At 44.0% G+C, this 13,739-nt stretch overlaps 1 protein-coding gene across 1 annotated transcript in view; it reads right to left on the reverse strand.

Moving 5' to 3' along the window:
• GYG1 (glycogenin 1) overlaps positions 1-1,119 on the reverse strand; it is a 47,813-nt gene extending 46,694 nt beyond the window's left edge. The window contains 1 exon segment of the mRNA XM_084875972.1: positions 994-1,119. Coding sequence (XP_084732098.1) covers positions 994-1,000 — 7 coding nt within the window. The 5' untranslated portion in view covers positions 1,001-1,119.
• Positions 1,120-13,739: the final 12,620 nt, after the last annotated feature.

Consider the following 13,739-nt stretch of genomic DNA (forward strand, 5'->3'; position numbering starts at 1 on the left):
CAGAAGGCAATGGAAATTCCACTGAGGGGTGAGAGGAAAGTGCATCCCCAGCCTCTGACCTGAGGGCCATCTTCACACTTAGTGTCAGGCTCTCTTCCAGGCAACCCCACTATTCAGTTCTAGAATGACTGATGTTCCCCATCCCTGGAGGGTCCCAGCGTCCCAGCCGGTGACACCTGTCCCTTGTCATGCCCATCACCCTCTACTTTTTCATCCAACCCATCCATCATAATAAGGCAACATTTCAGCCAGCCCCAGAGGTACTTATGGGGCACAATGAGAGGTTTTCACTCAAAAGTGGTGCAGATTCCAGGGGACCAGGAAGAAAAGTTTAATAACGGGAAGTAGGATCCAAAGGCTTCGGGAAACAAGGTGTGGATGGTTTCCAGGATGGAGCAAGGGGCAGGACAAACGCGTAGGAACGTGGACTCGCCAGCAGCACTCGCAAACATTACCAAGGGACGGTAGAGGCCAAAGACGGTGGTGGGAGCTCCACCTGCCACAGACGCGTCGCACCTGCAGTCTTTCCGCAAGCCACTGTTCTCAGTGACATCCCCGCATTAGCCTCCACACAGAGGACCAGCGCCCTCCGCCCCGGGACAGGACAGCCAGCTACAAGTGGGCCGGCGCCCCCCCGCCGCTGCTCGGCTCCGGCCTCCCCAGGCTCGGCCCCGAAGGCCTAAAAATAGGCGCGGCGTGACCGCCAGCGCCGGGGCGGAGGCCCAGGAACCGGGCCTGGCCGCCGGCGTCGGGCCTCGCGGACGCCGCTCCGGAGGCTCCGGCCCGCGGGCGGCGGGAAGGACGGAGGAGACGGGGCCCCGCGGGACCAGACTCCGCCGGGGGCCCCACCTCCGCGCCCCCGGGTGGCGGGGCGGCCGCTGGGGCTGGAAGCGCCGTGCCAGGCGGCCGCCAGTGGCAACTTAGCGGCGGTCCCGCGGCCGGGCACTCCGGACGGGGGCTGCGAAAGGCGGGCGTGGGGGGCGCGGAGCGTACCTGCCATGGTGCTGCCGGGGCGCGGGCCGCGGCCGCCGCAGGTCGGGGGCCGTGAGAACCAGGCGGGCGGAGCGGCTGCGAGGAGGCGCGGCGGCAGCGGCCGCCCGAGCGCTCTTATAGCTGCGGTCACGTGGCCGCGCACGCCCCGCCCCCAGACCGCGCCCGCTCTGCGGCCCGGGGCGGGGCGGGGCGGGGCGGGGCGGGGCGGGGGAGGGCGCGGCCTGCGGGGCGGGACCGGCCCGCACTCCGCCTCTGCGCCGGGCTCCGGGCCCGCTTCTCGGTCCTGGCCCCGCGGGACTCCTACTGGGGCCGCGCGCCTCGGTGACACCCCGGTGCCCCCGGCAGTCGGGGTTCGGATGGAGACTTTCGGGCGGAGGGTGGCATTAGCAGGGCAAACTGTCCAAGAAGTCAAGGGTTAGGAAACCTTAAAAATCAAAGGAGCAAATAACAAGATCACTGTAGTTATAGTAATTCATCTGAATTACACATAAATTTCAATTCCACTGTCCAAATTAGCCCCGAAAACATTTTCTCCTGTTCTCACGATGGTTTTGTGGCTTTGACAAAACAACAACAAAAACAAAACAAAACAAAACAAAAACAATGAATTTTAAGAATATTATTTAGATTCTTGGGGCTCTCTACATCAATGAGATATTTGTTTCATTCAATCCTCATAGAAACTCACTGAAGTGGGTGTTATGTTCTTATTTTCACAGATGAGGAAACTGAGGCACAGAAAAATAAAATTAGTTATCTATGGTCAACTCAGGTAAGTGGAAAAGGTAGAATTTGAACGATGGCAGTTTGGTGTACAGAATTGACCCTCCCACTGGCAAGGCTGTGACACCTCTGGTACACTGGTACCCTAAAAAGGTTAGTAAAATGATAGTAACTCTGGTTGGGTAATGTACTTGTTTTGGTTAATCTGTTTCACAAATAATGGAAGGTTGAATCAGTCTTTTTTTAGGAAGTTGAGAAATAGCTCTCTAATGTGGTCACATCCTTCTCTTCTCATGCCTTCCATACAGTTCAAATGCACCAGGAAAGCAGAAAGTAGTACAATCCTCTGCAAACAATAGTTGCTTAGTAAATGTTGAATGGAACCAAACAGGAAGTCAACAACATCAGTTAAGAATATGAAATAGATGCCCTGGCCGGTTTGCTTCAGTGGATAGAGCCTCCACCTGCGGACTGAAGGGTCCTGGATTCTGTTCCAGTCAGGGGCACATGCCCAAGTTGTAGGCTCAATCTTTCCTTTCCTTCCTCTCTGAAATCAATAAAGAACATGAAATAAATGTTTAAGAATAAATGATGTATTTGCAAAGGTGGTAATTGCTATTCTCAAACCAATTATATCACTTTTTCCTACATCAGAATTGCTTGGGGCAATTTATAAAATGCAAATAATTTGGTCCTCAGCTCAGACCTCCTGAATCAGAATCTTAAGGGTGGAAACCAAGAACTATTTAGCATTTTAAATATCACTCTTCAGGAGACTTTCTTGTTCCTTTCTTCCCTTTCCTCCCAAACTCACCATAGCATGGAGATAACTGATTTACTTGGAAAGACCTCCTGGTTACTTGGATTATAAACCACCTTTGCAGGAAGTGGGAATGTGGGGGCAAAGGTACAATGGATGGGTGTCCACTTATTCAACCCTGTAGGCTTAGGAGAGTTATAGCTCTTTAAGGAACATAAGGGCTATACTTGAATGGTATCTACCTGGAGAGAAGGAAGGTGTCTCTGGGTCTGGTCTGAATTGCTCCTTTCCATACAGATAGGTGGACCTGGAAGAGTAAGGTTCCCATATTTCACCCAGGAACCTTCCTGCCATCAGTGACCCTTAATCACCTGCTGCTTGAAGCCTCAGGGTCTAGGCTGGACTACCTCAGGGTGTGGTGCTGGAGCCAAAAGGGCAAAGCTAAGAGGTAAGGACACCTAGAGCAGCAGAAGCTTCCCTTAGGAACAAGGTCCTCTGTTTTCCACTCCCAGGGTTTAAGTAAAAGTTGTCGACATAACCTCCTTTCTCATTTCACCCATATTTACAGAAACACTTTGAATCAGTTAGGAACATTGCTACAATCTACTCTTTGTGTCTTTTGTTTTTACTTTCAGGACGGTTGAGTATGTTTATAATACTTTTAGCTAAAGAGGCTGACTGTGAAATAGGTTGAACTATCACAGATAACATTTGAAATGCCACCCCAAATTAAAGTCCAATGATTCTGTAATATGCTTAATAATTGAACAGAAGATCTGCATTATTTTCCAAGGAATCATGTCAGAGAACATGAATTAACTGTAGGAACTGATTTGTAAATAGTGGTCTTATTGGAGCACATGAATCATCAATATTTACATACATGATGCTAACTTTTTTTCCCCTTAACCCATAACCAGGCAAAAAAAAAAAAAAAAAAAAAGAAAAAAAATCTTATGGATGACTGGGAACCAAAGAAAGATGAAAACTTGCAGTTTAATGCCTCCTAACAGAAAATAACTTCAAATAATTTTAAAGTATATTGTTCAGAAGTCTTTACTAGGAGGAAATAATTGAAACTATAGACTGTGCGGTACTATATTCTTTTAAAAAATCCTCACCCAAGGATATGCTTATTAATTTTTAGAGAGAAGGGAAGGGGAGAGAGAGAGAAAGAGAGAAAGAGAGAAAGAGAGAAAGAGAGAGAGAGAGAGAGAGAGAGAGAGAGGGAGAGAGAGAGAGAGAGAGAGAGAGAGAGAGAGAGAGAGAGAGAGAGAGAGAGAGAGAAACATTTATATGAGAAAGAACATGGATTGCTTGCCTCCCAACCTTAACTGACAATCAAACTTTCAACCTTTTGGTACATGGAATAATGCGCCAGCCAACTGAACCGCACCAGCCAGGGCTACAGTACTATATTCTTATTGGGATTCCTGCATTACTGGCACGTGGGCTGCTTTATAACAAAACATTTTATTGTTTTCACTAGGACTTTTTTCTTTTCTTTTCTTTTCTTTACTGGCACGTGGGCTGCTTTATAACAAAACATTTTATTGTTTTCACTAGGACTTTTTTCTTTTCTTTTCTTTTTTTTTTTTTTTTTTTTTTTTTTTTTTTTTTAAAGATATATTTTATTGATTTGTATACAGAGAGGAAGGGAGAGAGAAAGAGAGCTAGAAACATCGATGAGAGAGAGTCATCGATCAGCTGCCTCTTGCACACCCCCTATTGGGGATATGCCCGCAACCAAAGCACATGCCCCTGACCGGAATCGAACCCGGGACCCTTCAGTCCCCAAGCCGACGCTCTATCCATTGAGCCAAACCGGTCCCGGCTCTTTTCTTTTTTTCTAAAATCTATATTCAACAATGAATTTTAACAATAACACCAGTAGAGCAGATTTATATCTATTAAGTAAATGCAAAAAAGAATCAGTGTACTAATGAAAATATATTACAAAAGATTCATATTAAAACGAAAATGTTTGAGTTTCAGAAATAAAAATGAGAATATTCTGCTCTAAATTAGAAAAATTGTCTTGATATCAGAGTTCCAAGTAGTAATTATTCATTATTTACCAATTGCCAAAATCTGAGTATTCTCCTGTATTTCTCCCATTATCATTTTTTATTCATCATCTTCATTCCATATTCCCTGGCTGAGTGAATCACACACCATCCATTCAGTTGCTTTATTGACATACCTAGAAATCATCCTTGCGTATTGTGTTAGTTGACATTACCAATAACGACCCACTGCCCAGTTTTCTTGAGGTTGCTCTGCACTGAGCTTCAGTTAGGTATGAGAGCAAGGCTTCTGAATGTTTAATGTGCTCACACGTTGCCTGGGATATCTTGTTAAAATGCAGATTTTTGGGGTGGATCTCTCAGGTTGTGGACCAACTTTGAATATTGAGGTGTTCAAACAAACTGGATTTTAAGGCTTCTAAGATAGTGGATAGACATACTTGTAGTGAGACAAATGTTTGAGACTGTAATTTTTAAATCCCCCCCTCATTAAATTTAAACTATCAGAATTTCTGAACCCTGAAAGAAAGATTTACATTAAAAAAACTATTCTACATGTGTACCCATAACTCTTACCATTTAAACCTGTGCTAAAAGAGTATATGCAGCATGCTTGGTCCAAAATTAAATTTTAATTGGCTTTGGAATGCATTATGTAACTTTTTGGCAGCATAGTTACCTCCTAATTATGTTTTAAGATAATGCCATAATCAGTTTGCATTCCCTTGAGCACACACACTAAATCTGTGGTTGGCAAACTGTGGCTCGCAAGCCACATGCAGCTCTTTGGCCCCTTGAGTGTGTGACTCTTCCACAAAATACCATGGCCTGGGTGAGTCTATTTTGAAGAAGTGGTGTTAGAAGCAGTTTAAGTGTAAAAAATTTGGCTCTCAAAAGAAATTTCAATCGTTGTACTCTTGATATTTGGCTTTGTTGACTAATGAGTTTGCCGACCAGTGCACTAAATGATGGTAGGAACAACTGACCTGGAAATATATTCCGGAACAGAGGGCAATCTGCTGATCTAAGATGCAAATAGTTCCCATGGACAGTTCATGAAACAGATAAATCACAGTTGGCCAGACACAGAAACTAACTGATAAACTAATGACTTAAACTTTTACCCTTAATTGAGAACATATAAAATCTGTACACGGGCCGGGACCGGTTTGGCTCAATGGATAGAGCGTCGGCTTGGGGACTGAAGGGTCCCGGGTTCGATTCCGGTCAAGGGCATGTACCTTGGTTGCGGGCATATCCCCAGTAGGGGGTGTGCAAGAGGAAGCTGATCGATGACTCTCTCTCATCGATGTTTCTGGCTCTCTATCTCTCTCCCTTCCTCTCTGTACAAAATCAATAAAATATATTAAAAAAAAAAAATCTGTACACGGAATTGTCCCTAGTGATCACAACCCTGTCCAATTCTAATCAGAAGCTCTGTTTCAAGAAGTATTAACCTTGGAGGTCTAAAGTAGCTCATTCTTCAATTGAGAGCTCAAGTCACAAACTCCACAAATTGCAGGGGCCTTGTCACTAGTTACATTGCATTAAAAATATTTATGGATATACTAGGGCCCCAGTGCACAAATTCATGCACCTTGAAAGAAACTGTGGGCCATGAGGCTGCTGTGGGCACAGGGGCAGGTCATGGTCCATCATTCGTGCCCCTGCCTGGCCCCTCCCCCTGCCTGGTCCCCTGTCTGCCAGCAGCTCTGCTCCCACCATCTCTGTTCCCACTGGCTGATGGCACCGGCCCCGCTCACACCTGGTGATGGTGCGGAGCAATTGGGGACATCACTGTTAGTGGGTGCGAGGCGCAGCTGCTACCTCTTTTCCACTCATGTGTCCTGGTGGTCTGCGCGCATCATAGAGACCTGTTGTTCGGTTGTTCTGACATTTGATCTATTTGCATATTATTATGTAGGATAATTAACATACCATAAAATTCATCAATTTAAAGTTTATAATTAAACTAGAGGCCCAGTGCATGAAATTTGTGCACGGGGGGGAGGGGGTCCCCTCAGCCCACCCTGCACTCTCTCCAATCTGGGACCCCTCAAGGGATGTCCGACTGCCAGTTTAGGCCAGATCCTGGAAATCAGGCCGAAACTGGCAGTCGGACATCCCTCTCACAATCCTGGACTGCTGGCTTCTAACTGCTCACTTGCCTGGTGGCGTGATCTCACCTCACTGCCCTCCCTGCTGACCTGTTAACCCTCACTGCCCCCCCAGCTGACATGGTTGCCCCTTACTGCCCCCTCTTCCAGCATGTGTGTCCCCATATGCCTCCCCACCCGGCTAACCTGGTCACTCGTAACTGCTCTCCACTGCCATCCAGGTCGGCCCTAACTACCCCCTGCTACTGGCCTGGTCACCCCTACTGGATCCCCTGCTGGCCTGGTCACCCCTAACTGCCCCCCACCCCCAGCCTGGTCTCTTCTCACTGCTCCCTGTGCCACCCTGATTGCCCCCAACTGCCCCCCCTACTGGCCTGGTTGCCACTAACTGCCCCCTCCCCCGCCAACCTAGTCATCCCCAACTGCCTCTACCACCAGCCTGGTGGCACCCAACCAGTCAGTCTGGTCTCCCCCACTGCCTCTTTCCCACCCCCCACCCCCGCTGGCCTGTTCACTCCATGCAGTCTACTATTTGGTTGTCCCTCACTGCCCCCTCATGCCAGCCTTGTTGTCCCATGCAGCCTACTGTTTGGCCATTTGGTCATCCCTCACTGCCCTCCCTGCCAGCCTGGTTGCCCCACGCAGCCTGCTGTTTGGGGGGTTGGTTATCCTGAACTAATTCCTCTCCCTCCCTGGCCTGGTTGCCCCATACAACCTGCTGTTCCGTGGTTTGGTTGTCCCTCAATACCCCCTCCCCCCCACCAGGCTGGTCTCCCCATGTTCTGTTGTCCGTCCAGTTGTTTTGGTCATGACGACCCCTGGCTTTTTATATATTAGGATGGTCTTGAGACATTCATAGAGTTGTACAAGTATCATCACAATCTAAGTTTAATATTTTCATCACCCCAAAAGAAACCTATACTTAGTTGCAATCACTCATTCTCTTCTTTCCCTCAGCTCTCAGCCACTACTTTCTGTTTCTAGATATGTCTGGAGAGATTTGCCTATATATGGTTTTTTTGTGATTGGCTTCTTTCAGTTAATATAATATTTTCATGCTCCTTCATATTGTGACATGTATTAGTATTTCATTCCTTTTTAATTGCCAAATAACATTTTTTCACAGTAGGCAGATATGCCACATTTTGGTTATCCATTTCATAGATAAACATGTTAATGGATTTTTGGGTAGTTTCTACTTGTTAGCTGTTATGAATAATACTGCAAAGAACATTTGTGTCCAAGTTTTACATGTATGTATACTGTTTTTCCTCCTGATATATATATACCAAGAGTGGAATTACTAGATCTATATTTAACAATTTAAGAACTGTCAGACTGTTTTTCAAAGTGTGCATTATTTTGCTTTTCTACTAGTATGAGGGCTGCAATTTTCTTATTTCTTAGCAAATACTTATAACTGTCTTTTTTATAATAGCCACCCTAACTGGTTTGGAGAGATAGCTTATGGTGGTTTTGATTTGTATCTCCCTAATGACAAATGATGTTGAATATATTTTCTTACCCTTATTTATTGGCCATTTAAATATCATCTTTGGAGAAATGTCTATTCAAACACTTTATTCATTTTTTAAAAATTAGGTTAGTTTTTTTATTATTAGTTGTAAGAGTTCTTTATATATTCTGGATATGTCTCTCATCAGATACATATGACATACATATACGTGATTTGTAAATATATCTTCCCATTTTGTGGGTTGACTTTTCACTTTAAAAAATGTTTTGATTGATTTCAGAGTGAAAAGAGAGAGGGAGAGATAGATAAATAGATCAATGAGAGAGAAACATTGATTGGCTGCCTCCTGCACAACCCAGGCATGTGCCCTGACCAGAAATCTAACTGTGATGTCCTGGTTCCTGTGTCAACCAACACTCAATCACTGAGCAACACTGGTCAGGCTTCACTTTTTTTTATAGTATTGCCCCCCCCCCCCCCCAGTAATTTTATTTATTTATTTATTTATTTATTTATTTATTTATTTATTTATAAGATTCCATTTTTTTACTTAATAAATATTTATTGTTCAAATTATTACAATTATGCCAAAACCGTTTTTGGCTCAGTGGATAGAGCATCGGTCTGCGGACTCAAGGGTCTCAGGTTCAATTCCCGTCAAGGGCATGTACCTTAGTTGCGGGCACATCCCCAGTAGGGGGTGTGCAAGAGGCAGCTGATCGATGATTCTCTCTCATCGATGTTTCTAACTCTCTATTCCTCTCTCTTCCTCTCTGTAAAAAATCAATAAAATATATTTAAAAAAAAAACAAATTATTACAATTGTTCCTCTTTTTTTCCTTCCATAACTCCCCTCCACCAGGTTCCTACCCCACCCTCTGCCCTTACCCCCATACTGTTCTCATCTATAGGTGTACGCTTTTTGTTCAGTCTCTTCTCACACCCCTCACTCCCCTTTTCCCCTGAGAATTGTCAGTCCACTCCCTTTCTATGCCCCTGATTTTATTATATCCATCAGTTCATACTGTTCATCAGATTTTTTATTCCCTTTGTTTTTAAATTCACTTGTTCATAGATATGTATTTGTTGTTATTAATTTTTATCTTTACCTTTTTCTTCTTCTTCCTCTTCTTAGAGAATACCTTTTTGCATTTCATAATTCAGGTTTGGTGGAGATGAACTCCTTTAGCTTTTTCTTGTCTGTGAAGCTCTTTATCTGACCTTCAATTCTGAATGATAGCTTTGCTGGGTAAAGTAATCTTGGTTGTAGGTTCTTGCTGTTCATCACTTTGAATATTTCTTGCCATTCTCTTCTAGCCTGCACAGTTTCTGTTGAGAAATCAGCTGACAGTCATATGGGTACTCCCTTATAGATAACTAACTGTTTTTCTCTTGCTGCTTTCAAGATTCTCTCTTTGTCTTTTGCCCTTAGCATTTTAATTAGATGTGTTTTGGTGTGGTCCTCTTTGGATTCCTCTTGTTTGAGGTTCTCTGTGCTTCTTGGACTTGTAAGTCTATTTCTTTCACCAGGTAGGGGAAGTTTTCTGTCATTATTTATTTCAATAGGCCTTAAATATCCTGCTCTCTTTCTTCTTATGTCACCCCAAAAATCCGGATGTTGGCACGCTTAAAGCCATCCCAGAGGCTCCTATATGTTGCACTATCCTCACACTTTTGGATTCTTCTTTCTTTCTGCCTCTCTGATTGGGTGTTTTTTGTTTTCTCATATTCCAGATCTTTGATTTGACTCTTGGGGTATGTTGATCGTCAGTTGAGTTTCTGTATATTCTTTATTTCAGACAGTGTATGCTTAATTTCTGACTGGTCCTGTTCCATTTTTTTTTGTCATTCTCATTAAGGTCCTTGAAGGTGTCTTCAAGTTTCTCAGAGGTTTTTAGAAGATTCTTGAGTAACCTTATAAATGTGATTCTGAACTCTGTGTCATCCAGTAGTTTACTTTCCTCTATCTCTCCCATTCATGACATGCTTCTGTGTCTCCACATTTTGGCTGCCTCCCTGGGTTCATGGAGTGGCTTTGTGTGGTAGGTGACCTATAGGGTCCAGTAGCTCAGCCTCCCCAATCACCTGAAGTGGTTGCTCTTTGTACACCTCTTTGTGGGCTGAGTGCAAAGTCTTGGTGTAGTTAAGCCTTGATTGCTGTTGGTGGACTGGGAGGAATTGACCTCCATCCAAACTGGCTGTGAGGACCCACTGTGTCTATAATAGAACTTATGCGCTGCAGACCCAGTTATGGTGCAGGCCTTGTTTCAGTGAGGATTTGGTGCTCACTGAGTCCGCCTCCCGAATGTGACATTTATGGATGTGAGGAGTTGAAATCTGATGTCTCACACTGACCACTAGGTACACTGGCTTCTGGATCTCCAATGGGGTGCAGTTCAGCTACTGCTGAGGCCACCCTGCAGGAGCTACAGTGAAAACCAGAGTCCTCTCCTCCCTGCTTGGAGCTTGGAAGCTTTGGAGCTGTCTGCACCAGGTTGCAAGTTTGCTAGGTTAAACTGCAATGGAGAAGGCCATTTATATGCAAAAGCTGCTGGTTGGAGCTTGGGTGTGTTCGTAGATTTGTGTGGGGCGGAGTCTCAGGGCAGAGTCTCAGGGTGTCACTAGGCTGGGGTGTGGCCAACAGCAATGGCTGCCCGTCAGTCGTCTCTGCCTCTCTGACCGAGTCCCTGTGTCTCGTGCCCCACTACAGCAAACAATTATTCTTGATTGCAGTTCTGCAAGCAAGCCACCCTCACTTTCCGACCTGATGGCAGACAGTCTAGCTTCTCCCTAGAAACTGGATTTCAGAGAGTTTGGGAGCTTGTCTCTCTTTGGGTTGAAGAAAGCAATGCCCTCCCATAAGCCAAGATCCACTGCCAGCCGGAATCTGCTGCCAGCCCGAATAGCACACTCGTCCCCGTACCACAGTTTTTCAGCACTTGTGCCCTGAATGCTCCTTTCTCTTTCAGTCTAGTTGTAGAGCTTCCTTTCAGCCAGCTTTCATGTGGTTCTGAGTGATAGACGTTTTGTTTTTTAGTTGTAGCTTTGAAATTGTTGTGCACAGCAGCAGTTTAGGTGTGTTCACCTAAGCCACCATCTTGGATCTGGTGTGGTCCTCTTTAGATTCCTTTTGTTTGGAATTCTCTGCACTTCATGGAGTTGCAAGTCTATTTCTTTCACCGGGTGGGGGAAGTTTTCTGTCATTGTTTCTTCAAATAGGTTTTCAATATCTTGCTCTCTCTCTCTTCTTCTAGCACCCCCATAATTTGGATGTTGGTACGCTTGAGGTTGTCCCAGAGGTTCCTTGCACTATCTTCAACTTTTTGGATTCTTTTTTGTTTTTGTTTTTCCGGTTGGGTGTTTTTTGCTACTTCATATTTCAAAACTTTGACTTGATTCTTGGGATCCTCTAATCTACTGATGAATCTCTGTATATTATTCTTTATTTCAGTCAGTGTATGCCTAATTTCTGGTTGGTACTTTTTCATATCCTTGAGGGTCTTATTAAAATTCTTAGAGGTTTCTAGATGATTTTTGAGTAAGCTTATAACCATGGTTTTGAACTGTATATCCAGTATTTTGCTTTCATTCATTTCTTTCATTTGTGACTTGTTTCTTTGTCTCTGCATATTGGTTGCTTCCCTGTATTTGTTTCTATGTACTGGGTAGCTGATAAATCTCCTTGAGTTGATAGAGTGGCCTTGTGTGTCAGGTGTCCTATAGAGCCCAGTGGCTCAGTCTCCCCAGTCACCCTAGGTGGTTGCTCCTGTTGCACCACTTTGTGGTCTGTATGCACAGTCTTATTGTAGTTAATCCTTGATTGCTATTGGTATCACTGGGAGGAATTGACCAATTGGCTGTGAGGACAAGCTGTGTCTACACTGGAAGATCTGTTGTGCAGGAGACACCCTTATGGAGAAGGACTTGCTTCAGTGGGGCTTTGGTGCTCACTGAGTCTGCCCCATGAGTGTGTGTCTTATGGATGTGAAGAGTTGTAATCTGGTATGGTCTCACTCTGGACCACTGGGTATACTTGGATCTCCAAAGAGGTGCAAGGTCAGCCACTGTCTGGGGCTGCCCAGCAGGAGCTACAGAGACATCTGCAGATTCCTCTTCTTTGTATAGGGTTTGGAATTGCCCAGACAAGGCCCCGATGTGAAGCAAGGCCGCTGCTATGAACATAGGGGTGCATTTATCCTTTATAATTGGTGTTTCTGGTTTCTTGGGATATATTCCTAGAAGTGGGATCATTGGTCAAATTGGAGTTCCATTTTTAGTTTTTTTGAGGAATATCCATACTGTTCTCCACAGTGGCAGCACCAGTCTGCATTCCCACCAGCAGTGTATGAGGGTTCCTTTTTCTCCACATCATCTCCAGCACTTGTCATTTGTTGCTTTGTTAATGATAGCCATTCTGACAGGTGTGAGATGGTACCACATTGTTGATTTGATTTGCATCTCTTGGATGACTAGTGACTTTGAACATGTTTTCATATGTCTCTTGGCTTTCCTTCTGTCTTCTTTCAAAAAGCATCTAGGTCCATTGCCAATTTTTTGATTGGATTGTTTATCTTTCTTTGTTAAGTTGTATTAGTTCCCTATAAATGTTGGAGATTAAACCCTTATCAGTGATAACCTGGGCAAATAAGTTTTCCCATGCAGTGGGATTTCTTGTTGTTTTGTTGATTTTTTTTTTTTTGTTCAAAAGCTTTTTATTTTTATGTAATCCCATTTGTTTATTTTATCTTTAGTTTCTATTATCCTAGGAGGAGTATCAGTGAAGAAATTGCTTTGGCATATGTCTGAGATTGTGCTGCCTGTGGATTCCTCTAGTATGTTTTCCCATAGTATGTTTAAGTCCTGTATCTGTTTTGAGTTTATTTTTGTGTATGGTGTAAGTTGGTGGTCTAATTTCATTGTTTTGCATGTATCTGTCCAATTTTCCCAAAACCATTTATTGAAGAGACTGTCTTGACTCCATTGTATGTTCATGCCTCCTTTGTTAAATATTAATTGAACATAGTGGTTTGGGTCAATATCTGGATTCTCTATTCTATTCCATTGGTCTATATGTCGGTTCTTCTGCCAGCACCAGGCAGTTTTGAGAACAGAGCTTGGAAGTGTTCCTTCCTCTTGAGAATAGGTTTTTGTTCTTCATTGAATGTTTGGTAAAACTCTCCTGTAAAGCCGTCTGGTCTTGGGCTGTTGTTTGCTGTAATACAGCTTGAAATCTGGCATTGAGATCCCTCCTACTTTATTCTTCTTTCTCAGGATTGCTGTGGATATTTGGGGTCTTTTTTTTTTTATTCCAGACGAATTTTTGGAGTGTTCTTTCTAGGTCTGTGAAACATGCCACTGGTATTTTAATGGGGATTGTATTGAATCTATAGATTGCTTTGGATAGTGTGGACATTTTGATGATGTTGATTCTACCAATCCATGATCGTGGTATCTACTTCCATCTGTTTACATCTTCCTCTAACTCTTTTTTTAAGGCCCTGTAGTTTTCCGCGTATAGGTCTTTTACCTCCTTAGTTAAGTTTATTTATATATATCTTATTTCTTTTGTTGCGATGGTAAATGAGATTGCTTTTCTAGTCTCTCTTTCTGTAAGTTCACTATTGGTGTATAGAAAGGCCATA

This window comes from Pipistrellus hanaki (genome assembly GCF_964339955.1).
Source record: "Pipistrellus hanaki genome assembly, chromosome: 2".
Taxonomy (NCBI): Eukaryota; Metazoa; Chordata; class Mammalia; order Chiroptera; family Vespertilionidae; genus Pipistrellus; species Pipistrellus hanaki.